Here is a 26916-nt window from a genome sequence, read left to right as displayed (position 1 = left end):
AAAGCATGAATTGTGCTGTTTGAGGTGAGTTCTTTGAACTGGCATATACAATAAACGACACAGGAATGGTAAAAAGCATATACTATAGATTGCTAGTATGGAAAGAGTTATCCCTTGACACAAACCTCTTTTTCTTTGAAAGGGTCAAAATCCTTTCCAACTGGCCAAGTAGTAGAGGTTCAAGAGATCTGCTCAACAACGTTTCGCTCAAAGCTGCAGGATGGAAACTTGAAGGCATTTGGAGATATCGTTGAGTTTTGACCCCACCTGGGGTTGTCATTTTACTCACAGATTTTCCAGCCGGCTGAACACAGAGGCAGTAATATTGGGGGGGGGGGGCTCCAGTCGCAGCAGTGAGCAGACTGACTTCAATAAGACTCCGAAACAAAAGGATTTCAGTTTCCTTTGCAGTTCTTTGCTGAAGGCTCCTCGGGTTGGACAAGCCATCAAAGCCACAAAGCGATAGAGACGCATTTATTTGAGATATGTGCTTTTCTTTGAGATGTAGATCTTTATTCACTGTGTGAAAGTGAGACATTCACTTTTTATAGTGTACAATTTCCTGTTTTTTATTTGACACCAACAACTGTGATTCAAGAATTCAGAGCAGCTCGCAGAACAGACAGATGTAGTCTCTCTGTGTTCATGTGTTTCCAAGACAAACCAAAAAACAAAGGGAAATGCTTTTGATGATTCCTGATATCAAACTCACTGCCTTCTCTAATATCCTGGGTGTTGCAGGCATATAACATACTGTTTATGTAGCTATGTGGCCTGACCTGTTCCCAAGGAAGAACTTTATTACCAGCATTTTGTTGGTATACATTTATACATGTCTAATAGACGTATATTACATTTATTCACATTATTGCACCGAGATGTAAAACTCACCATATATCAATGCTGTAAGAGTAAGTAGTGTACAGTAGGAGAGGGTTCACACAATTTTTTTAAAGCGCTCACTCCATGTTCTTGTATATATATTATATTGATGTGACATGGGAGCCTCTCATTTTATCCCAAAATGTTTTTACTCAACATAGATACTCTATTGTTTTAGACTGTCTTAGATAATACATGTCTGCAGTCATACTGATAACTTTTAATGAGTATTTAAGCAATAAGGCCCGATGAGGTGTGGTATTTGACCAATATACCATGGCTAAGGACTGTTCTCACACACACACACGCAACGCGGAGCGCCTGGACATAGCCCTTAGCTATGGTATATTGGCCATATACCACAAACCCCCAAGGTGCCTTATTGCTATTATAAAATGGTTACCAATGTAATTAGAGAAGTAAAAATACATGTTTTGTCATACCCATGGTATACGGTCTGATATACCACAGCTTTCAGCCAATCAGCTTTCAAACCACCCAGTTTATAATCTGGAATAACCTGATTCATATCAGTTTGTAAGAGCCAGAGTACCATAATCTAATTTACCCTAAAATAAGATTCCTGAGGAATGCCACACTAAATGCAAGTCATCATGAATCAAATTGGGCAGCTAATTTCAGCAGGAATTAGTTCAACACCTTTATCCTGTCTGTATGAATCGGTGGGCTTCGGTGTAACTGTTTGTCACCTTTGAAGTAAAATATGAACCATAAAGAAGGCAGATTTTTATCGTGGGCAAATATTTATGTCAAATTTTGACATTATACAGCTACTCTAAACATGTTGTGTCATGAAAAATGATGCTTTCATACTGACGAAAGAACCCCTGTTTTTGAAGGTATTTTGTTTAGGATTGTGTGACGTGTCATGGCTGGAGGCACAAGACCAGTTTTGAAGCTATTGGACAGCTGGTAACCGACGTTTAGAACCATTTTAAATCCAATGAATTGCTTATTTAGGTCGCCTATGACATTTTGACCTTGTGAAACTCATTTTGATTTGAGCAGTTGAGGTAAAGGTATTTTATTACTTTCTCTTCCAAAAATGTAGCAACAATTTCATAGCATTCTTGTGTGAAAACGAAGTCCGAAGACTGAACTGACAATATGTCCATCTTGTCAACGACTACGATATCTTGTGCCTTTTACTATGTTTTAACGCAACAGAAGCATTCCTTATGTCATATTGACAACTGTCTTCTAACCCTCCTCACACCTCAAATCAAAATGCACATACGATAATAATTTGAATATTCAAAGTGGTGAATACAACACAAGTCCATATTCATATCCAAAATTGTGTGTTGCAAACCAGGGTCAGTTATTGTGGTTGTTCTTTAGATTTGATAAAGGCCACATTGACCTAGGCAGGCAGTGGGGGTGGACGATTGAGACCACTCTAGCATTACTGACACGAATTGGTAACAGAAATGTAGTCTAAAGGCAAAAGGATCTAACCATTTTAGATAACATTCTGATAAAAAAAAACATTTTGATAGTTAATTTGTTTGGAATGTTTGCCTGAGAATTAGGCTTTACACTGCCCCTATTGATTATGAATTTGAATTAACATGTAATTACACACGAACAGCTCCTATAACACGACCTTTATATAAAAGTGGATCAAGTCAAGTGCTGTTACTGTATTAAAGTAATTACTGTAAATTCAAATTAATGTAAAGTGTTGCCTTATTGTTTTCTTTAACAAAGGTGCTAAAACAAGCAGCCTTCCTCCCAAGGATGTAAATCATTCTGGAAACATGTTTATTTAGTGGAGCGCTTTCGTGCAATGACACATAATGGATGTGCAATTAGGCCATTTTGAAGGTTTTCATTTGATTATAAGATTATTTGGTTCACCTCAAATCTTTCAAACCATCGTCCCCAGTAAATGTGTCACACTACCGCCCACAGTCCTTTATTAAGCTGAGTACTCCTATGAAGATAGTAGCTATATTCAAAGAATCATTCATTCTCTTGTAAGAATGTATTCAAAACACTATTTCACCTTAGTTCATTTACTGTAGGGTCGGTCATCTTTGAAAGTTTGTGTGAATTTAATTTCTGCTTTTTCTCACTGATATTTTGCACAATGGCAGTACTCTTTAGTTTTACAATATCTTCTCTGGACATAATTATTACATGTTTGTATTATATTTCTTGGTATACATTTCCCAGTTGACTTTGTCTTCATCTTTTACTGTATTTATATATGAAGTGTACTCTTCATGTAATTATGCATACTTCAAATATAACTATTTAACACATAATATCTTAGAACATGTCACTCATGAAAAAACACGTAACTGATGATAGGTCATGTGAAGTTATTTCTGGACCTGAGCACGAAATGTGGTCCTTTGTGAATATGTGTGTTTCTACTGAAAAACACTTCACAAAAACCCTTCAATTATGTCTTCAATTCATTCTTGATTTTAGTCAAAGCCAATTTACAGTTAATGCCTTCTCATGTGAAGAGTACACAGATTTGTTTGAGGAATGGTGTTGTATCCACTGTAACGTTATTGGATTCATCACTTTAGTCGACATTACAGATATGTTTATGCCAGTCTATGATCAATGCATTCTGTTTTGTATTAAGTGGATGTATCACTTCTTGATGTCATCACCATTATGTGTATTTAAAGCAGTTTAGGAGAGAGATAGTTATGGTCATAGAAACCATTTTAGAAGACCGTTATATAGTACTGCGTTATAGTTAACCTGCCGTTGACATTCATTGAGTTGTTTTCTTAACTATCTACTATGTAGTGTGCTAGGTAGAAATCAAGATGTATAATATTATAAAACCAGTTTGTGTGATAATCAGTTTCAGTAGCTAACTGAGAACGGATATGAGGGCATTTATTTCAATGCATTTGATGTAAAAACCATCTGCATGCTGATATTTTTGTTTGTAAGTGTTATTTACTATTTGACAGCAACCTTGACATTTTACTAACTTATGTTCTGTTTCAGCAAAATACTTATGGGAATTTATTTGATATGCCATTTTCTGCACAAAATTAGGAATTATGTCAGTTAAGTGACCTTTTGTAATTTCCTCTGCTGTTACAGACTCTTGAAAATGAATGAAATGTAACATTTGAACATTGAATTGAGGTGTCAACATTTTGTTTCTTGAGAGTCAAAGTGAGTCGTCAGTAAAAAAAATGTAATACAGAGTTATGCTGTCTAAGGTGCTGTTTCTTTCTTCCAGAAACTGTTTTTATAAACCATAAATGGCAGCTTTTGTCACTGATTGCCAATCATTATTTCCCTGTTCAATACATTTTGAGAACATTGTCAATAAAAATAAATTTAAAAAAAAAAGTGAATTATCATTTTAACCCTTGTCGCTAGAAGCATCTCTCAATTAAACCTTGTGGAAATAATCTCCAGTAGACAGACTTTTTTTTGGTATAAAGCATTTATTCTGATAAACCTGGTCAAAGGTAGGCTAATAAACTGAGTTTGAGAGAAGTAATCAAGACATTCGCTTATATTTAAATTTACAGTATCAATGCAAAGTGCGAATATGGCCAGTATTTAATAACAGGTTCTACGTTGATTAACACCATGCAACCACCAGGGGTAGCCACCAGGAGTAGCCAAATTCAAAACAGATTCAAAACAGTTCGCTTTTTTGCCGTCATTAGACTGAGTGAGAGAAGTACTACTATTACCACGTCAGTACTCAACATGACGAGAAAAAGCTTTTGAGGAGGATGTCACAGATTCCAGTCCATTCAAAGGAGAGGACCTTCGTTTATGCAGGCGTTTGAATACCTGAAGAGGCTCGTTCATAGCTTTTATGAAAAAGTCTACGGCATTACATTTCGAGAAATCGGGTACGTAATTCCACGATATTGTAAGTAAAATAGCAGCTTGCTCTCTAAAAATCGATAGATATGGTGTTGTTTTGGAATATTGTGGTGAAATTACATTTAGCCTATGATAGGAAACATGATGTGACTGTGTGAGGTGAACTTATCTAATGGCTTACATATATGATGACTGTGATGTGGTTGTCTCACCTAGCTATCTTCAGATGAATGCACTAACTGTAAATCGCTCTGGAGGATAAGAGCATTTGCTAAATGACAAAAACAATTGACACGTGTCATTTTTATTCAGCATTATTGTTGTGTTGCTGCAGCATATGCATGTCAGTGTTTCAATATCATAGAAATAGAATAACATGCTCAAGCGATATTGATACATTGTATCTCAGTTATGGCAGCATGTATGTTATAGGATAATGTATCAGTTCTGTGCAATGAATGCAGAAATCTAGGCTCCCTTATTTTCACAGTCATGTACCCAATTTTTTCCAAGTTTCATTCATTGGAGGTTAAACCGAATTCCATTTATGCTGTTATCTTCTTAGTTGTTGAAATATGATCATAGGGATGTGTCTCCTGTGGATTCAAGATTCTCTGTTGCACATCACATCTCTTTGTATTCCTAAAGGCATTATAGCAGAAAGCATAACATAAATAAATTCCTCCTCAGTGAGAAAATACTTTTCACCAGACGGAGACATATCAGTGACTAGACGAGGGTGACCAAGAGCTTTCCTATGGTGGCCAGCCAACAGCTGGCCATGGGCAACGGTTCAATCAAAGCCCCACGGCCAGAGGACAGCTTCCTGGCCTCCAGCCTCAAGGTGTGTGACACGGAGCCCTTGAGGCTCAGGATAGCCCACCTGGAAGGAGAGCTGGCCCAGAGGGACCAGGAGTTAAAATCCCAGGAGCTGCAGCTGCAGAGCCTGCAGAGAGAGCTGGAGGCTAAAGTCTCCCAGATAGAAAAGCTTCAGGATGCCATCGGCTACAACAGCCTAGGCCGCTCTCCTCTGACTCCCAACTGCCACCGCCTGCTCAGTGTCATCAACCAGGGTCCCACCCGCTTCCACAGGGTGGCTGTGGAGGTCCACCGTAGGCTCAAGGCCAAGGAGGGCGTGTCGGCCGAGCCCACCTCAGGGCACTTCTGCGGGGGTTTCAGAGTCCACCATGTGTCCATAGAGAGGGCACGTGTTCGCAAGGACTCCAGGTGGGTGTCAGAGATCAACAGAACCACACAATGTTGTTGAGGTTATTGGAGGGTTAATAACTCCAAAACTGTTCCGTGTAGTGGTGGACAGCCCCGACTACTTGTTCCTATTCTCTTGTTTTCCCACAAAGGCCTGTTCTTTACACATATAAACCCAGTTGCATTGTAACGTATGTGATAATTAGACACATGTCATGACATGCAAGCAGAAATGTTCGCTAAAGTTTAAAAGCAATCAGCTGGATCTGTGATAATAAAGCCTACCTTGAATCATTATTTGTGCTCAGCGGAGTCTGGTGTAGGCTACTGTGCATGCACAGTTTTCAATCCGATCACGCTTTGTCCCCAATGCACGTTTTAAAAGCAATGTCCCCGCGTTTGCGGAGAACACATTCAGGGTAAACACTGCCGGCTTAATCGTAAATGACCTTTAAACGGCACATTGTCCAAATCGGATTGAATCGGATTGAATCCCGGCCCAATCCTCCTCTTGAAAGGATAAGACGGTATGGAGCTCTGTCCAAGCCTTTGTAGTGTCTGCCACTCCAAGGAGATTTGAAAGCCTGTATTAGCATTGGGGATAATAGGAAGGCACACGGGGAAACAAAGGCCTGAGCATCTATATGCAATATGCATGGGCTGGGTCATTATGGCTTTAATTAAGCAGACCTCGGTTGCCTGCCCCCTACTCTCCTGCTTTAGTCCATTCACCAGGTCCATTTTAGGTTAATGGACTGGCCCTCGGCTGTCTGATGTAATAATTAGAGGCCTTATAGTTAAGAGGGATGCAGGGGGAAACTGACACGCCTAATGGTACTACATCAACCGTTTGTCTCCTTCTATGTGACTGGTTTAGAGACTAGGGAAAATATAGTGCTTTGTCCATCTATGAAAATCAAACATGAATGCGGTAGTAAAAATACAGTAGTAATGGCCTGATTGAAAGTCTCTTGTGATTAACTTAAGCTCTTACTCATGGTGGTGCAAACTCAACCACCAGTTAGCATCCCCTACTGTATGTTCGGTTTAGGGGGCTGTTTAAGGTGAAATAATGTGAAATCTGCATTTGAGGGTGTTTTCCAGGACACTGCATGCATTGTTACTGTACATGTGCAATATATTGACTCATTTAGTTCAGAAAAGTTAGCCAGAGACAATAAAACGACATTATTCAAAATAAAATTCTGATATTTGATATCTGATATTTGGCGTACAACTTAAACGTTGGATGAATATTGATTTGTAGGTGAAGTAAACCTTTGACCTCTAAAAGTACAGTGTCTACTTGGAGGTGTTTCTCTCTACCTCTTATCTGTGCTCCTCTTGCTCCCAGCACCAAGAAGCTGATCAATGATGCCATCATGAACAATGACTTCCTGAAGAAGTTGGATCCGCAGCACATGAGGGAGATGGTGGACTGCATGTATGAGAGGATCTACACTGAGGGCCAACTGGTCATCCAGGAGGGAGAACCAGGGAACTTCCTCTATGTGCTGGCAGGTCATATCAACTTTATAAATCTCTGTTAACCCAGAAGTAAAATATTGCGTAATTTGGTCTGCTGCATGATTGACTTCTGTGTCCATGTGCGTTTGAAATGGAAAGTTCCTGCAAAAAAGTATCCACCCTTGTAAAGGGGAACTCTCAGCCTCCCCAAAAACACCTTCTGATCTATGCAAAGTTTTTGAGGCAAAGCAGTTTAAGAACCTCCTTCGCCCAATCTTTTCCAAATAATGTGACGAAAACCCGCAAACCGGAACTAATGCTGCTCATTATCTCATGCATCCCATTCAGTCCCGGCAGAATCTTCGGTCTACATGCAGAATCTTCCCATAGGAGATTACAGCTTTAGTAACTTCTTTCACAACGGGGTTGTCTGTGGGTTGTAGCACAAACACAGCACATACCGTATTTAGCTGTTTGTCAACACTCATGCTAGGTTTTTTGTCTTCAGATGGCCTGCTAGAGGTCATGCAGAACGGCAAATTGCTCGGAGAGATGCGTCCCAGGACCGCCTTTGGAGAGTTGGCTATATTGTACAACTGTAAGAGAACTGCAACAGTGAAAGGTGGGTTTGATTTGAGTCCCCTTTGAGATACAATACTTCTCCACACATATCATAAACCAAGTGTTCATACTCCAATGCAATCATGCAACAAACCATGCATATGACATACAAAAGTATCCATGTATGACACAAAGCAGCATGATTTTCTGAGAAGTCACCAAGAGACTATTGCATCCTCATTAGAATATGCAAACCATATATCACACAGTCTCTTAGTCAACAGCTGCTTCCTCTAAACTTGCATAGAATAGTATTTGTGTGTTTATTAAGGATCCCCATTAGCCTGTTGCCAAGGCAGCAGCTACTCTTCCTGGGGTCCATCAACGTTGAGACAGTTATACAATTTAAAATATTACATGACGTTATGTTTCATAACACTTCACCCAGTACATGAGTGGGTTCTCTCAGGCCACTACTCTACTATCACATATTTACAACACAATATCCATGTGTACGCGTGCGTAATACTGTGCACCTCCCATAGTCTGTTCTGGACTTGAGGATTGTGAAGAGACCTTTGGTGGCATGTCTTGTGGGGTATGAATGGGTGTCCGAGCTGTGTGTTAGTAGTTTAAACAGACACCTCGGTGCATTCAGCTTGTCAACACTTATTACAAAAACAAGTATTGATGATGTCAATCTCTCCTCCACTTCGAGCCATGAGAGATATATACGTTTACAATCCAGGGTTGCTCCAAGCAGTTTAGTCACCATAATTCTTTCAGACATTAAAATGAGTAAATGTTCATGGAATGTTTGGCCAACTCCTATAACATTATAAGAGTATCCGGCCCTGTGAATGTTTGATCTTATATGGTGTGTTGATTGGACTTGTAATTTCCAATGCCCAGCTGTATCCCAGGCTCATATCTGGGCTCTGGACCGCCAGACCTTCCAGAGTATTATGATGAAATCTACACAGGCTACGCAAGAAGAGTACTTCAGCTTCCTACGCAGGTACATGTGGGAGCTTGGTCTTCAAGCCTGAAACGGGCATTGATGTAAATGGAAGTTTGAGGGACAGTTTGAGTTGCAAACACATTTTTTTGCACCCCTTGATAAAGATGAGCAAAACATACTGTATAAAATAAATAATGCAAATAGTAACCTATATTGTGTCCTCACAGAAATTGGAAAATGATATTATTTTATTCTAATCAAATTTCTCAGAGAAAGAGATTTTGTTAAACAAGTTATTGCCCCCCTGTTTTCGAAACCTTTCAATATCTCATCATATTTGCACTTCTTTCTGAAATGTTCTATGAGATTAGAGAAAAAACATTGAAAGGGATCTTCGACCATCCCTCCATACAGAATATTTCCAGAACCTTGATATCCTTTGTCTGCCCTATTCAATTCAAACCACAGTCCAAAGACTGAGTTGGCCATTGATTTTTTTTATTTGACCTTTATTTAACTCGGCAAGTCAGTTAAGAACAAATTCATATTTACAATGACGGCCTAGGAACAGTGGGCTTAACTGCCTTGTTCAGAACTACAGATTTTTTACCTTGTCAGCTTAGAGATTTGATTTAGCAACCTTTCAGTTACTGGCCCAACGCTCTAACCACTAGGCTACCTGCCACCCACATTTTGATGTGTGCTTGGGGTTATTGTCTTTCTGGAAGATCCACTTGCTGCCAAGTGTCAGCCTCCTGGCAGAGGGAACTAGGTTTTTAGCTAAAATGTCCTCTTACTGGGTAATGTTCATTGTACCGTTAACCTTAACAAGGGCCCCAGGACCAGTGGGAGCAAAATAGCCCCATAACATCAAAGATCCACCACCATATTTTACAGTAGGTATGGGGTTCTTTCCTCGTATGCATCCTTCTTTCGAAGCGAACCCCATTGGTGTGCATGGCCAAAGAGTTATACTCTCATATAATCTGACCATAGCACTGGTTCAAATCCAAGTGCCAATGACGTTTAGAAAACTCCAGGCATTTACATTCGTTGGATGACATGAAAATAGAGCTCGTTGGCCATGCACACCAGTGGTGGGTTTTGTAAAGCATTGATAACAGGAGTGCCAATTATTTTGACCCCTATCTTTTTGAGAAAAAAATCTCTTTCTCTGAGCAATTGTATTAGGATAAAATAATCTAGTTTCCCAATTTTGGGGAGTATACGATATAGCTCAGTATATGTAATATTTGTATCCTATTATCAAGGTTATCTTTGAAGCTGTTGGCACTATGTCACAATGCTAAATCCACATTATTAGCCGCATGTTTTTCCCAATAACTATCTCTGTGTACTTATCTTGTACAGTGTATCTCTGCTGAGAGACCTGCCAGAAGAGAAGCTTGCCAAAATCGTTGACTGTCTGGAAATTGTGAGCCTTTACTGTTTTTCTAACCAGACTTTTTCATAACTGGTGATTTGGGAAGATTTGTTGACGTATAAAGTTAATATTCTGTCTCATTCCTAGGACTATTTTGATAAAGGAGAGTATATCATTCGGGAGGGCGAGGAAGGGAACACTTTCTTCATTATAGCTAAAGGAGAGGTAAGAGAAAGGACCCAAATGTCATTGTTCATCTTTGTTGCTGATAAGAGTTACATTCCTCTCTGCCATTACAGAGAAGTTAAAGCTGTTATCAAACCATGATAGATCATGCAATCTTATTGCAGACAGGTCAGCCATTTTGGATCAAGGGGGAAAAAAAAGATGGCACTTAACATGCTGTGTTTTCTGCCCAGGTGTGTGTCACCCAGACCACAGAGGGCTGTACTGAGCCACAGGAGATAAAGACTCTGGGTGTGGGCGACTACTTTGGAGAAAAAGCACTCATAAGGTATGATCTGTTTGCTGATCTCTTTAACCATCTCAAAATGTTCAATGGGAAAAAATCGCTCTGGCCTGGTTTGTCTTGAGCGCCAAGTTCAAACAACACTTGTAACATAGTACTTTGGGTTCCCTCTTTCTCCCATGTTAAAATGTATTTGTTCTGCAGTATATCAATCAATTCTTAAGGCTAGCCCCCTGACTGACAACCCACACATTTTACCACCGCAGTTTCAATCAAATTCTTTCACAATATTGTAGAGTAGTGGGTCGTGGAATGTTAGTCTGGTGACAAAGACATGCATTATCAAACAGCTATTGTATGATTCTGTAGTGAATTTCAATTGGTTTCAGTTCTGTGTAGTTCTGCTGATTTAAATGTGTCTGTCTCTTTCCAGTGAGGATGTGCGTTCAGCAAACATCATCTCCACTGAGAATGACACACAGTGCTTGGTGGTGGACAGAGAGTGAGTAGCTTCATTGCACACACACACACACACACACACACACACACACACACACACACACACACACATGCACACACACACACACAAACATTCATACACAAATACTAACATGAAACAACAGTCGTGTTGAAAACATTTGTATCGCTTTGGTACTATTTTCACAAGAACGTGGTGAATTTTCAAAACTCTTAGTACAAAACTCCAAACTGGTAACACTTGTAAGGCAGCCAGTCTTTCAAAACATTTCACTGTGCATTCATTTTGTTTGGAGACATCTTTCACCACATAAGCACTGATCCAAAATATCTGTTTACTGTGAAATATAATCAGTACATTGGTTTAATCACCAAAACAACATAATGATATCGTCTCAATTTAGCTGTTTTAACAACCATTATATCCAATAGGACAAAAATACAAGATACATGTTTCAAAATTGCCCTTTGAAGGGCTGAAAGTAATATGCTATAGTACTGTAAATTGCTGTACATTACACTGTTTTCACATTAGGCAATATACTTGCACTACCCATTCAAATTGACTGAATAATTTCTATCCCATGTGTGATCAAAGGTTTGATAATTGAAGACACCTTTAACAATGTAATCAAATGAAAGAAACATAATGTTTAGCAGGCACTGGTTTGCATCAAGCCTGTCTTAAGCATTTGTCCAACGGTTCTCATCCACATTGCAGTGTATGTCCTCATTGTTCATGCACCTGGGGAAAAACCTTTTGGCATGGCGAATCCAAGTCTGACATTGATCAGGGTTGATGTCATCCATGGCCTGAAGGAGGGTGGCAGGCTCATGTGGCTGACAATCATACAGTTTCCACCTCCATTATGATCATAATTTCTCGATTGGGTTGAGGAAAGGAGAAAACGGAAGCAGGTAAAGGGTCAGGAGTCGAGGATGGGCCCAAAACCATGCCTGAACCACCTATGCATGGTGGAACCTGACATTGTCACACACCATGACATACATGACCCTTTCACCTTGACAGGCCTGCTCAATCTCATTGAGGAACTCAATGAGGTGTGCAGCATTGTAAGACCCAAGTAGAGGCCTACCATACCATGCCCTACCATACCATGCCCTACCATACCATGCCCTACCATACCATCTCCAGATATGGCTGCACAAATGGAGATGTTTCCCCCACGTAGTCCAGGCACTTGAACGGTACAAGTAGTCATTATCTATTATAATCATGTATTGCATTTTACAGAATTGTATTGTACTTATCTATTGTAGGGATCCTGTGTGGCTTAGTTGGTTAGAGCATGGCACTAGCAACACCAGGGTTGTGGGTTAAATTCATACTGGGGTTAAATACAAAAATGTAGGGACTTACTGCTGTCACTTTGGACAAAAGCATCTGCTGTGTAAATGGCATGTATTACAGTACTCTGTTGGCCAATGCAATTTGACCAAATCAGTGTAAAAAAAACCTCCGCAGAAGACCCCAGCAACTTAATGTATACTGTATAGGGGATGTATTTGTTACATACAGTACATCTCTGTTCTTGTCAATATCAGATTTTGTTTAAAATGAGTGTAGAGTCAAATCATATTAGTCATGATCATAATTGTACATTACAGTATATATCATAATTTATATGTTTATACTTTGCAAACATACATTTTAATTATGTAGTTCTTAAAATATGTATATAGTAGACAAACCAGTTTAAAATCTATAGGTTTACCCAACGGTTAAGTGATTCTCAATTAAGAGCAGTTGGATTAAGTAATAGTAAAAGCTATTTTAAGAAATGAGAAGACAGTCATAGCAAAAGTGATATGAGAATTAAATTGTGAGAGGCAAGTACTTTATATGAACATGTGTTGCAATGCGAAACATGTATTTCTAGATGAAACACTGATTAAGTTTGGTGAAAAAGTGACTATAATTTTTGTGTGTTGTACTCAGTCAATTGATAATGTTTTTAGAGTTTTGACAGAACTGCTTTTTTGATGATCTATTTTGAGTTTTGTACTAGGAGTTGTGAAAAAGTACCACATTATTTGTGAAAATTGCACCAAAGCAATTTGGAGGGAAAAAAAACTATGCTTCCCCTCCAGCAACTTTAACCAGATGGTGGGCACTTATGAGGAACTGCAGGCGTACCTGAAGGAATACGTTGAAGAGCTCTCCCGATGCGACGAGAGAAGAAATGCACTGTGAGTAGTGGAGGCCACAAAATTACTGTTACCATACATAATTCAAATAACAAATGGCAGCAACATTTACAAATACCCACCCACCCAAGGGGCCTCACTGTGTGCAGAAACAGATATTTAGGAGTGCACCATTAAACCCAAATGATTCCCCCTGCCTTCTCCCCTTCCTTCCACAGGCCCCTTTCCCCCCTTATCGACTCGTCGCCAGAGGCCCAGGAGGTGTGTCGGCTCAGGGAGAGGATCGCCGTCATCCCTACGCATGACCCCTTCCAGGACTTGGAGGTCATAGCAACACTGGGCATGGGTGGCTTCGGCCGAGTGGAGCTGGTGAGTGGCCGGATGTTTGGGTCGCACCACCCGAAGCAATGTCGAAAACGACAGCATAGGGCATAGGCCTTCAGTTGCTATAAAAACAATTTAACATTCTGAGTGCACAAAACATTTAGAACACCTGTTTTTTCCATGAAAGCAATGATCCCTTATTGATGTCACTTGTTAAATCCACTTCAATCAGTGTAGATAAAGTGGAGGAGACAGGTTAAAGAAGGATTTTAAAGCCTTGAGACAGTTGAGACATGGATTGTGTATGGGTGCCATTCTGAGTGTGAATTGACAAGACAAAGATTTAAGTGTCTTTGAGCAGGGTTCAATTCTCAGGCCGACTCTTTTCTCTGTATACATCAATGATGTCGCTCTTGCTGCTGGTGATTCTCTGATCCACCTCTACGCAGACGACACCATTCTGTATACTTCTGGCCCATCTTTAGACACTATGTTAACAAACCTCTAGACGAGTTTAAGTGCCAGTCAGCACTACTTCCGTGGCCTCCAACTGCTCTAAATTGCAAGCAAAACTAAATGCATGCTCTTCAACCGATCGCTGCCCGTACCCGCCCACCCGTCTAGCATCACTACTCTGGACGGTTCTGACTTAGAATAAGTGGACAACTATAAATACCTAGGTGTCTGGCTAGACTGTAAACTCTCCTTCCAGACTCACATTAAGCATCTCCAATCCCAAATTAAATCTAGAATTGGCTTCCTATTTCGCAACAAAGCATCCTTCACTCATGCTGCCAAACATACCCTCGTAAAACTGACTATCCTACCAATCCTTGACTTCGACGATGTCATTTACAAAATAGCCTCCAACACTCTACTCAGCAAATTGGATGTAGTCTATCACAGTGCCATCCATTTTGTCACCAAAGCCCCATATACTACCCACCACTGCGACCTGTATGCTCTCGTTGGCTGGCCCTCTCTACATATTTGTCGCCAAACCCACTGGCTCCAGGTCATCTAGAAGTCTTTGCTAGGTAAAGCCCAGCCTTATCTCAACTCACTGGTCACCATAGCAGCCCCCACCCGTAGCACACGCTCCAGCAGGTATATTTCACTGGTCACCTGCAAAGCCAACTCCTCCTTTGGCTGCCTTTCCTTCCAGTTCTCTGCTGCCAATGACTGGAACGAATTGCAAAAATCACTAAAGCTGGAGACTCATATCTCCCTAACTAACTTTAAGCATCAGCTGTCAAAGCAGCTTACCGATCATTGCACCTGTACATAGCCCATCTGTAAATAGCCCACCCAACTACCTCATCCCAATGTTGTTATTTTTTTTTTGCTCCTTTGCACCCCAGTATCCCTACTTACACATTCATCTTCTGCACATCTTTCACTCCAGTGTTTAATTGCTAAATTGCAATTATTTCGGCACTATAGCCTATTTATTGCCTTACCTCCCTAATCTTACTACATTTGCACAAACTGTATATAGAGTTTTCTTTTGTGTTATTGACTGTACGTTTGTTTATCCCATGTGTAACTCTGCTGTCTGTGTCGCACTGCTTTTCTCTATCTTGACCAGGTCGCAGTTCTAAATGAGAACTTGTTCTCAACTGGCCTACCTGGTTAAATAAAGGTGAAAGATATATATATATCTATATATATATATATATTTTTTTTAAACAGGGTATGGTAGTAGGTGCCAGGCTTACCGGTTTGTGTCAAGAACTGCAACGCTGCTGGCTTTTTCACACTCAACAGTTTCCCGTCTGTATAAAGAATGGTCCACCACCCAAAGGACATCCAGTCAACTTGACACAACAGTGGGAAGCATTGGAGCCAACATGGGCCAGCATCCCTGTGGAACGCTTTCGACACCTTCTAGAGGCCTTGCCCCAACGAATTGAGGCTGTTCTGAGAGCAAAAAGGGGGTGCAACTCAATATTAGGAAGGTTTTCCTAATGTTTGGTATACTCAGTGTATATGTAAACAATGAGTAATTGTTTTATTGCAGGTGAAACTGAGAGATGAAGATACCACATTTGCTCTGAAGTGTATTAAAAAGAAGCACATTGTGGACACAAGACAACAGGAGCACATCTACTCTGAGAAGAACATCCTTCAGCAGACCAACTCACACTTCATAGTCAGGTCAGCGTCATGTGCTCATGCTGCTCTCTGATCCTCAAGGTTTCTCCTGAGACAACAATGCCCATTACAGAGTCCCCAAAGCATTGTAAACATTCAAAGCGTTTTACTCATGCTTTTCTTCAAGCTTTGACATGGTTTTCCCAGTGTACTTTACATGATACCTGTTTGTAGCAGTGAAGGATCTCCAATATACCCAATCATCCAGACTGCTGTCACCTGGAATGAAACAGTGAAATGGACCTTATGACAAGCACGTTCACCCCAAGAGCAAGAGGGAGACAAGCCATATTGATGTTTACAAGGCCTCCCATGTAAAACATCTCATAGGTTTTACAAAGGACATACAATAAATATCATGCAATCGCAGTAGGTCGATTTATGCAAAGGAGGACCTCGTGTGTCCGCTGAATGCATAAATGAACAGTTGAGTGAAGGACAAATTCATTGTCGTTCAGATCTATGAAACAGAGAAGAGAGTGATTGTTTTTAGTCACAATGGAAATTAATAAAGCATGTATTGTATTCATCTAGTATATGAATAATGCATGTTTAGAGTGCGGTTTCAAACAGAAAGTCAAATGTGTATTATAAATGAGGCAGTAGTCTTCCCTACATTCTTTTGATGATTTTTAAGATTTGTACGATTTTTTACAAATATTATGCACATGATCTTGAGTTTTCGACAAAGGGACGTTTATTTTTTCCCAAGCGATATGGTTCCATTGCCATGACTCCCATGACTTGAAAGTGAAAGGTCTCATTTCACTGAATAGCCTATACAGACAAGCCTTTGTATCTTAGGTCAGCGCTCAGATTGATAGGGGACTGTGGAAGTGAAGGGTGTTGACCTTGAGACAAGAAGTGGTTCATGAAAGAAAAGTTTGAACTTTTTCCTCTTAAGAGAGAGAGATGTCCCTCTGCATGTTCTGTGGTCCGGGAGGAGTTGCTAAGGAGTCCTTTCTCTCCATCTGCTTTCCTAGAGTTGTTCTTTGGGCCTCAATTGACAAACAGATCCAATGCGAAACAAATGGCAGCTTAACTGCTTAAAAGTACATCATCCAAAGGAATATACTGCAGAGCAGAAGACCTCTGTCAATAACTCATGTCTTTAAGAACTCCAGAACAGTAACGTTAGTATTGTTCAGATGGTCCTTGTGCACTAAGTCCTCTTAAATGTCACTTTGTGTTCTAGGTTGTTTCGGACATTCCGAGATGACAAATATGTGTACATGCTACTGGAGGTCTGCCTGGGTGGGGAGCTGTGGAGTGTACTACGGGACATGTGAGTGTAGGTTGTTTTACATCTGCGAAAAACACCCAAAAGCCTGGAATCAATGATGCCAATCAATCATCAGTATTAAGTCCTAGTATGTGTCTGAATGTTGGTCTTGACTATGATACAGGGGTTCCTTTGAGGAGCAGACAGCCCGCTTCTGCATTTCCTGTGTCCTGGAAGCCTTTGACTACCTCCACGCCAGAGGAATCATCTACAGAGACCTGAAACCTGAGAACCTACTACTGGATGCAGAAGGCTATGTCAAAATGGTAATAGACCTTCCTTTGATCACTGCTCATTTTCAGTTGTTTGTACATAGTCATATACAGTATGTTCATGTTACAGTATCTGTCTGTTTCCTTAGGCAGACTTTGGTTTTGCTAAGAGGATAGGCCTGGGGAAGAAGACATGGACGTTCTGTGGGACCCCAGAGTATGTGGCTCCAGAGGTCATCATGAACAAGGGCCATGACTTTGGAGCTGACTGTTGGTCTCTGGGGATCCTCATCTTTGAGCTACTGACTGGCAGGTGAGTCACTATGACAGTCTGACATGTGGCTCACAGTACTAGTAAAAATGGTGCTGCTCTTGAATTTGTCTCTACGAACACTTCACTTTGAGAGGAACCATTAGGCATTAGGGCCCCATTCGGCAACCATGGTAACCTGCTTGACATGGCGAGGTTGAGTGTATGAGAGATTATTTGAGATAGCTTTTTGGGCTGCATTGGGCTGTCTAAGTGTTTCCAGCATGTCCATGAAACCATGATTTTTTTTATATAGTCACCATTAACAGGAACCCTACGTTTCTGTTTTGTACGTATTTTAGTCCACCCTTTTCCGGAACTGACCCCATTAAGATCTACACCATGGTCCTCCATGGGATTGAAAAGGTTGACTTCCCCAAGAGGATCAGCAAGCGCCCCGATGACCTTATCAGGAGACTCTGCAAGTATGTGGTTGTAGCATTACAAACTGCTGCTTTGCTTGCCAATAGAAGTGTTGTCAGGGACAGCTTACTATTAGTCATTTTTATTAATCACACACATACAAACACACACTTTTTGGGGAGATCGGGAATTTGAGATTTTAGGCTATGCCTATTAACCCAGTAGGGGATTGTGCCTCTGATGATAAGAGGCTGTAGTTGAATGAACTAAGCAGTGTATCTGTCTGTCTACATTGTTTGAGGTAAAGCCAACACAAAAAACAATACTATGTAGTGCAACCCTTATTTGCATCACCATTTCAGATGACAAAATAACATGTTTATATTGTACCGATAGGCTACTGGATAATGCTAGTGAGCACCATGTTTCAAACCCTTTGGCCAGCTCAGTCACACAGCAATTGGGCCTGTAGTAATTGACCAGACAAAAACCATTGCTAGTAATTGGTCCATGAGTGGCCTGCATTGATGTCATCAGGAAATCACATGTCAAACCAGACCAGCTCTGAATCAAACAGTCTGCGTCATATCTACTGTACAATATCAATCTGCTTTCATGTGTATAGGGTATTAGCTGCAATCACATTATCAGCATTCTGTTTGTCCAGATGGTTGTCAACAATAACTGACCCGCGCATCATTTCCTTCTCCTAGGCTTAACCCTGTGGACAGGCTTGGTAATAAGAAGAACGGCATCATCGACATTAAGAAACACAAGTTGGTCCACTTCTTATTAATGAAGCATCATCAACACCACTCCACACCTAGACAGATCCAATATCCTAGACACTCATCAGCTATTGTGATACTAATTATGCACCATACAAGGATACAAGCACTATTGAAATATATAATTTGTCATTGGTGTTCTTTAACAGATTAATCCATTGATGGATTTCTGGTCCAATGCAATTCGAATCCAGCTCAGGTTTAACAGCTTGCTCAGTGGTGCCTTCATAACCAGTTGGCTACCCAGCTAGCAGATTTGGTTCCTTGGAAGTTGTGGGAACGTATGTTTTTGTTGGTTCTCGGAACGAAGTCATGTGTTTCCTGACCGGTTAAAAAAAATAACAATAAAAAAAAATTATAAGAATGGAAGAAAATGTTGCTTGTCCTGGGAACAAAAGTTTTAGGTTGCAGGGAGGTTCTGAGAACATTTTACTATGGTTCCCTGAAAGTTTTCCTGGGAGATATTATGTTTTATTAACCTTCTGAGACCAGAAAAGGTAGGTTATTTGAAGGTAAGTAAATAACATTTTAAGAATATTCTCAAAATGTTGTGAATGTTTTGAACAAAATGTTTAAATATGTTCACTGGATGTTTCAATTACACTGCTATCTTAGTTTAGCTGTTTTGAACTCCAAGCAGAGAGAGAAATTAATTTGTAATGCAAACACTTATTTTTGTATTGTGACACAGCGTCAGTGAGATTCAAACATAGGATTTTCTGTTTTCTATCCATGGAATGAGTCCACTGTGCCACCAGGATGGAGCTAACATACAATGTTTTTTTTAAAAGCTGTTCATTTTAGTCTATTCAAACAGACCCCATTTCAAAGGAAACGAGCACTCATTAAGATCAGCTGTGGCCAATTAGGGGCGCAGCCAACACACCTGAACACCCTTAACAAGAGTGAGGATAAAGAGAGTTTTGCCCAGAGGGGAATGTATATGTTTTTAGCATTCTTATAATTTTTTAGAAAGTTACTGTTTTCTTGTGGTTTTTTATTAAAAGTTTACATAAAGTTCTGAGAACGCAATTACTGTTTTTAAATAACATTCTTAGAATGTTCTCTGAACTAGAGATGTGCACGGTTATTTGAATAATAAAATACTCATGTGAGCATTTATTTTTGGGCCCAAACATGTATAGGCCTATTTTAACACTGAAAATTAATATATGCATGTGACGTTGTTACATACAAGGATATATCATGACATTTCAAATAATCAATTTAATAAAACAACAAACTTTTCAATGTAGTTTTTATGACATGCGCCCCATAAAAAAGACCGGTAGCCATCCGGTTGCATACACGTGTGTAGCTAGTTGTTTATGTTGGCCAATCAAAGCATAGCAAATGTAGTCGGAGTTCACTAATGCAATGCAAGATGGAATAAAATAACGTAATTAAAAGTTAGCGAAATGAGGAGTAGGCTACAACGAGCAACCAACTGGTTAGCTGTTGTTTTATATGAATGGGGTTGGTGAGAGAGTGCAAAATGTAGCCTTAATCAACCAGTCTGGCTAGGCTACTCCAGTCAATACAGGCACTATTCTATGGGATGATAACTTGTAGCAGCCACACTGTTTTTTGTCATTTTTTTTTATCTAGTCTTGGATGTTGCTGAGTAGCGTCTCTCTCTCTCTCTCTGCCGCTGTCTGCTCGCTCCCATTTTACCGGCACTAGAGCTCCAGCCTCTCCTGCGCGCAGCAGTACTCAGGTTAAAAACAAAGTTTCAAAAAACAAGTGTATTTCGAATATCCAGGTATCCCTAAAAATGTATGATGCACTGAAACGTTCTTTGAACAATTTGAGAACATGACTTTATATAGAACTGGGAGGAAACCTGTAGGAAATGTTATGCTTCGGTACTGAAATTCTCAAGGAAGAATGTTGTTTCTTAATAACATTTTCCGAACTATTTGAGAACATTCCCAATGTCAAACTAGTTGGAGAACGTTCCTAGAACATTACCAAATATTAATTTAAATGTAACCATGTTTGAACTTTTAGAAACGTTCTGATAAATTAATGAAATACCAAGAAAATTACTTTTTTGTTGTTGTAAAGTTCCTTGAATTTGCTGAGAATGTTCCAAAGCCAAGCAACTGTCCTGCACCATACCCAGAACGTTGTGGGAATGTTGTATGCAAATAACCATAGGACAACCACACTCTCTAAGAAACATATATGGTTCTCAGAATGGTATGTGCTAGCAGTCACTTAGAGACATTGGGCTAAATATATCAGAACCGTATTAAAACTTCCATTGGTGTCAAATTGTCTCTGCATTGTGCAAATAATTGTGTGATGAGCACCTTTCCCTCCCGCCTCTTCGGTATCATGTCACAACAGGCAGTATTGCATAACAAACAGCACTTTCACCTGGGAGCAATTAGCTGTGAGAATGGGGGGTGCAGTTGTCCCCCTACTCAGCAGAGTAGAGCCTTAATAGACCATAGGACTGGCAGAGCTGGCTTCTTCTCAAGTCATCAGGGCACTAATGTTTGAAGCAGGAGGAATATGGTTTTGTTTTCAACTCACTGAGCAAATTATTAAAATAGCGAGTGCCATTATGACTTATGTTTGGTGTTTGGACATATGTTCTGTGTAGGCGAATGATGTTTGTTAGAAATGGTATGAAAACATTAGTGACCCTATTAGCAGATTGACGCCATTCTGTTTTTGGTGTTGCTATGATTGCATTCTCGTGTGTGTGTGGCTTCCTGTAGAAGAATTGTATTTTTTCCCCACAGCTTGAAACAGGGTCCTGTAGGGGGAGAGCTGTCTTTGTGGAGTAACTTGTGCATGTATGCTATATCTACAGTATACAGACTGTGCTGTATTGTATTGGTTCTGGTGTAGTGTGTGGGCACTGGGGGATGATGGGATCTGTAGTTCTGAAAATGAACAGCTGCCTCTTTGTGACATCCTGCAGGTGGTTCCAGGGCTTTAACTGGGAGGGGCTGAGACGCCAGAAGCTCATATCGCCACTGAAGAGAGAGGTGATGTGTAATATTACATTTACCACACAAAAAAAGACTACATGGCTGCTAAAGAAGTGCTTGGATGTGACTATCTGACTGGTGTTCTTTGATGTTCCTCTTCCCAGCTGAAGGGGCCGATGGACCACAGCCACTTTGACATCTTTCCCCCAGAGCTGGAGGAGACACCAGACGAGCTGTCAGGCTGGGACAAGGACTTCTGAGGTGCCCCTGGAGCCTCTACACCCTAAAGCCTTTTATCTATATAGGTGGTGTACCTCTAGTACCTGACGCTAGTGTTCCGCTAGTGCAGTGAACTGTGCTATCTGCCTTAAAAACAATCAACTCCACAGAAGCAGCCATGACTGAATACTGTAATCCCATCTCTTCCCCGTGGTTGCCGTACTTGCCATACATTTGACGTCATGACTGCCTGCCTGTTACTGCCTTTCTTGCCTGCAGACGGAGAACATTGCCTCCTTAAGAATTGCGTTTTAGGTTTTTGGCCGGAAGAGCAGTGTGTGTGAAGTGCCACATGAAACTCTCATGAGACAACAAGGACATTCATCAAGTGATTGAAAGACTGAGTGCCAAAAACCCTCATCTCAGTCCATTGGGTTATTTCCCTCAGACAGCAACTGATGGAGGACAATGGAAATAAATAGAAAAGCTTATTTATTGTTACAATTAAAACCAATGTTCTGTTTTTGCTTTTGGCTTTCTTCAAGGTTTTTAAAGAAGTGAACCAAAATGAGATTTTATACATTTCAAAAAAGCCTCTTATGGACTCGGGGACCAATCACAATGAGAAAAACTAAACAAAATATGATGTGATTAAATGAGTAGCAGAAATCAGACCAATTGTCCTTGCCATATCACACTCAATACATACCACACACAATACTTCTGAAAAAACCCTGAAGCAGGCCAAAAGGCAAAACACGTTGGTTTGACAATAAAAAAGCTTTTTTATTTACTTCATCAACCAAGAGTTGCTGAATCTCCTTTCAACTTCAGTTTGCACCTCAATTCATTCACCTTAGTTGGCGAGCGAAGTAGCGGCAGTGTTCCCTTCCCTTCTTTCCCTCAGACAGAGTGATGTGCCTAATTTGTGTCCTAAACAATAACGACAACCTTCGAGGATGTTCTCAGCCTTCCAAAATGTAGATACACTACATGGCCAAATGTATGTGAACACCTGTTCATCGAAACATCTCATTCCAAAATCATTGGCATTAATATGGAGTTGGTCCCTCCGTTGCTGCTATAACATCCTCCACCCTTTTTGGAAGACTTTCCACTAGATGTTGAAACATTACTGCAGGGACTTGCTTCCATTCAGCCACAAGAGCATTCGTGAGGTCGGGCACTGATTTTGGGCGATTAAGCCTGGCTCGCAGGTGGTGTTCCAGTTCATCGCAAAGGTGTTCAAAGAGGTTGAGGTCAGGTCTCTGTGCAGGCCAGGCAAGTTCTTCCACACCGATCTCAACATACCATTTCTGTATGGACCTCGCTTTGTGCACAGGGGCTTTGTCCTGCTGAAACCGGAAAGGGCCTTCCCCAAACTGTTGCCACAAAGTTGGAAGCACAGAATTGTCTACAATGTTCCCTTCACTGGAACTAAGGGGCCTAGCCCGAACCTGCCCAGGGACTGCGGTTGAAAATTAGCCGGCTGGCTAAAACTGGCACTTACTGAAACGTTGATTAATGTGCACTGTCCCTTTTCCTGTAAAAGTAAAATAAACTCAATGAAAAACAGCCCCAGACCACTATGCATTGGGGCAGGTAATGTTCTCCTGCCATCAGCCAAACCCAGATTCACACGTCGGACTGCCAGATGGTGAAGCGTGATTCATCACTCCAGAGAACGGGTTTCCACTACTCCAGAGTCCAATGGCGGCGAGCTTTACACCACTCCAGCCGACGCTTTGCATTGCGCATGCTGATCTTAGGCTTTTGTGCGGCTGCTCAGCCATGGAAACCCATTTCATGAAGCTCCCTACGAACAGTTCTTCTGCTGACGTTGCTTCCAGAGGCAATTTGGAACTCGATAGTGAGTGATGCAACCGAGGACAGATGTTTTTTTATGCACTACGCGCTTCAGCACTCGTCGGTCCTGTTCTGTGAGCTTGTGTGGCCTACCACTTCACGGCTGAACCGTTGTTGCTCCTAGATGTTTCCACTTCACAATAACAGCACTTACAGTTGCCCGGGGCAGCTCTAGCAGGGCAGAATTTGACGAACTGACTTGGAAAAGTGATGGTGCCACATTGAAAGTCACTGAGCTTTTCAGTAAGGCCATTCTACTGCCAATGTTTGTTTATGGAGATTTAATGGCTGTGTGCTCGATTTTTATACACATGTCAGCAGCTGGTGTGACCGAATTAGCTGAATCCTCTAATTTGAAGGGGTGTCCACATACTTTTGTCCATGCAGTGTATGTTTATATTTAATTTTTGAAATTGTGCTCTAAATGTTGATCAAATGTATAATCAGACCTCTACACATGCTTTGTCCTTCGATCATACCTTATCTGCCCGGTGTGGTCTTATCAAAAGATGTAATATAATTTTTCTCACTAATCCTCAGGACAGCCATTATTATGTTGTTATATAATAGGTTTGATCCAGCTTGGTGGGGCCAGTTTAGGGAATTAGTTGAGTAAAATTTCACAAAATACAGTATGGCATGTGTACAATTGTATCACTAACTGATGGAAGTCATTATGGTTGTAAATTATCTGTAAATGAAAATGCATTGTACTGTAGATACAAAACAGAAAGATGGGCCCTATATTTAACCGAGACAATAATTAGGGTCACATTGCATTGAATGTACAGGAAATTTCTGAGGAAGGATATATTTCCCTTCCATTCATGCTAAACAGTTGTTGGTACTAATGCAGCCATGACTGTATTTTACATAACTCCTAAACTAATGTGCACTCTTAACTTATTGAGCAAAGCTCTATTGCAGTATATGGTTTTGTAGATGTTACCAAAATGAACCCAATATTTATTCTGTTTATAATAAAACATATTTTCAATACCTGATACCTCTTTACATTTGACCAGGTTGTTGTTGCTCTTGGATGTAGTCACATAGCCATGGCGATGACATCATAATCAATTGAAAAAACAACATATTTCAGATGCATGACAGACTGACGACCTTTTACAGCAATATCATTGCATGTCATTTTGGGGTGGGGAAACTACTTGTAATTTCGTCATTGAATTGCCATTATTTGAAAATGTGGCTTTGAAGAAATATCTGTTGTTTTGTAAACCACTGAAATTGTACTTTACAAAGATTTAAGGGAAGCAATGACACCCTCATCTGACCAGCTTCATGAATCGCAGCCATCAGAGGTCCAGAGCCAAGAGAACAATGCCTCTAAACAGGTACTCAAAAATAAAGATTTCAACCTTTCTTTGGGAGAAAAGATATCTGTGTAAAATTGTAACATCTACAATGTAAGAGAAATCAGGGATCCACAAATAAAAAACGGTGACCCGTGATTGATGTTGTTTTGTGTTGCTTTGGAGGGTCCCAGAGACAGGCCTGTGGTGCAAGCTCTATGGCACATGGCCCGGAGGGGAGCTGAGGCTCTCTGCAAGACTCTGACTGGCTCAGAAAGAGAAGGTATTGTATACAAGGCAAGTCCTAATACCTTTAGGAATGTAAGGAAGATGTGAATTCTCAGGTAGTGTGGTCCTTCCCAATACATACAGGTTCAGATGAGGGGATGCCCCAGCAAGACTCAATCTCAGAGGAGATGTATTTCCCTTGCTATGAGGTACGAGGAGTCAGAGTTGGCCCAAAGACACGTTATACTGCATTTATTCAGGGGATGTACTGTTGTGACCTTGTTAAACGACTGTACCTCCAGAGCAGTGGGTGCTTGGAGAGAAGCTTCTCTTTGGGCGACACAGATGTGAGAATGTACCCAAACTCCTGGAGGTGAGTGTTCTGCCAAGAATTGAATCAATAGTGCTCAATATGTCCAAAGATGATATACTACCTTGTCTCTTTGACAACCAAGCTGACAAGCCAAGCATGACTCAAGAACATTTACACTTGGTGAAACGTCCCGTTGTACTCTTTATCACAGACCCTACCTTTCAGAAAGTGAGGAGGATGCCTTCATCAACATCAAGCTCAGTGCGATCCGTCAAGCATTTGAAGTAAGCAATCCCCTGACTAGTCATTTGTCAGCCAGAGACACATAGAGCTGAACAGAGCGTCGCTCATCCATGTCTGTTTCCTGTACCAAGCTCATTCTCAGAGACCCGGAGGCCAAACACTTCCTGAAGGAGACAGGAAAGAGCCTGATAGGAGGGCTACTATCTTTAGCAGGGAAGGTATGTAGCTTGTAATATATCCACCACACCCTCTGGAAATTTACTGAACAAAAATATAAATGCAACAATTTCAACGAGTTACAGTTCATATAAGGAAATCAGTTAATTGAAATAAATTCAATGGGCCCTAATCTCTGGATTTCACATGACTGGGCAGGGGCGCAGCTATGGGTAAGCCTGGGAGGGCATAGGCCCACCCACTTTGGAGCCAGGCCTAACCAGTCAGAGTAAGTTTTTCCCCACAAACAGGCTTTATTACAGACAGAAGTACTCCTCAGTTTCATCAGTTGTCTGGGTGACTGGTCTCAGACGATCCCGCTGGTGAAGAAGCCGGATGTGGAGGTCCTGGGCTAGTGTGGTTACACATGGCCTGTGGTTGTGAGGCCTGTTGGACGTACTGCCAAACAGCACATTTTAGAGTGGCCTTTTATTGTCCCTAGCACAAGGGGCACCTATGTAATGTTCATGCTGTTTAATCAGCTTCTTGATATGCCACACCTGTCAGGTGGATGGATTATCTTGGCAAAGGAGAAATGCTCACCAATAGGGAAATAAACTCATTTGTGCACAATCGTTTAGAGAGAAGCTTTTTGTGAATATCTAAAATGTATGGGATATTTTATTTCAGCTCATGAAACAAACACTTGTTGTGTTTACATGTGGAGTTTATATTTTTGTTCAGTATAGATGTTCCGCGAGAATAAATGCTTCAGTAG

At 40.7% G+C, this 26916-nt stretch overlaps 2 protein-coding genes across 3 annotated transcripts in view; both read left to right on the top strand.

Annotated features, from left to right (window-relative positions):
- Nucleotides 1-4236, top strand: part of LOC110527951 (uncharacterized) — a 55879-nt gene extending 51643 nt beyond the window's left edge. Inside the window, exon 38 of the mRNA XM_021609614.3 lies at nt 143-4236. Coding sequence (XP_021465289.3) covers nt 143-172 — 30 coding nt within the window. The 3' untranslated portion in view covers nt 173-4236. The remainder of the gene's footprint in view (nt 1-142) is intronic.
- Nucleotides 4237-4506: 270 nt separating this feature from the next.
- On the top strand, nt 4507-25357 carry LOC110527939 (cGMP-dependent protein kinase 2). 2 transcript variants are annotated; one of them, XM_021609585.3, is made up of 19 exons: nt 4507-4754; nt 5419-5955; nt 7289-7455; nt 7910-8023; nt 8875-8980; nt 10295-10358; nt 10455-10532; nt 10727-10821; nt 11210-11278; nt 13366-13464; nt 13641-13791; nt 15767-15903; nt 17096-17185; nt 17307-17448; nt 17544-17707; nt 18007-18129; nt 18781-18843; nt 21791-21857; nt 21965-25357. In XM_021609585.3, the coding sequence occupies exons 2-19, from the start codon at nt 5486-5488 to the stop codon at nt 22058-22060; spliced, it is 2295 nt and encodes a 764-aa protein (XP_021465260.1). In that variant the 5' UTR covers nt 4507-4754; nt 5419-5485; the 3' UTR covers nt 22061-25357. The 2 variants fall into 2 exon arrangements, with proteins under 2 accessions (XP_021465260.1, XP_021465253.1); XM_021609578.3 differs by lacking the exons at nt 21791-21857; nt 21965-25357 and having other exon boundaries at nt 18781-19079.
- The last annotated feature ends 1559 nt before the right edge of the window (nt 25358-26916 follow it).

This window comes from Oncorhynchus mykiss, chromosome 1 (genome assembly GCF_057628025.1).
Source record: "Oncorhynchus mykiss isolate SJ-2025 chromosome 1, ASM5762802v1, whole genome shotgun sequence".
Classification (NCBI taxonomy): domain Eukaryota; kingdom Metazoa; phylum Chordata; class Actinopteri; order Salmoniformes; family Salmonidae; genus Oncorhynchus; species Oncorhynchus mykiss.
Note: the sequence above shows the minus strand (reverse complement) of the source record. Positions and strands in the feature narration are given on the sequence as shown.

Bases quoted from the DNA above. Each gene is read 5' to 3' on its own strand.
- LOC110527939 (XM_021609578.3), top strand. From the start codon at position 5,486: ATGGTGGCCAGCCAACAGCTGGCCATGGGCAACGGTTCAATCAAAGCC. The intron at 5,956-7,288 runs GTGGGTGTCAGA...TCTTGCTCCCAG, and splicing joins CGTGTTCGCAAGGACTCCAG to CACCAAGAAGCTGATCAATG. The intron at 13,792-15,766 runs GTGAGTGGCCGG...GTTTTATTGCAG, and splicing joins GCTTCGGCCGAGTGGAGCTG to GTGAAACTGAGAGATGAAGA.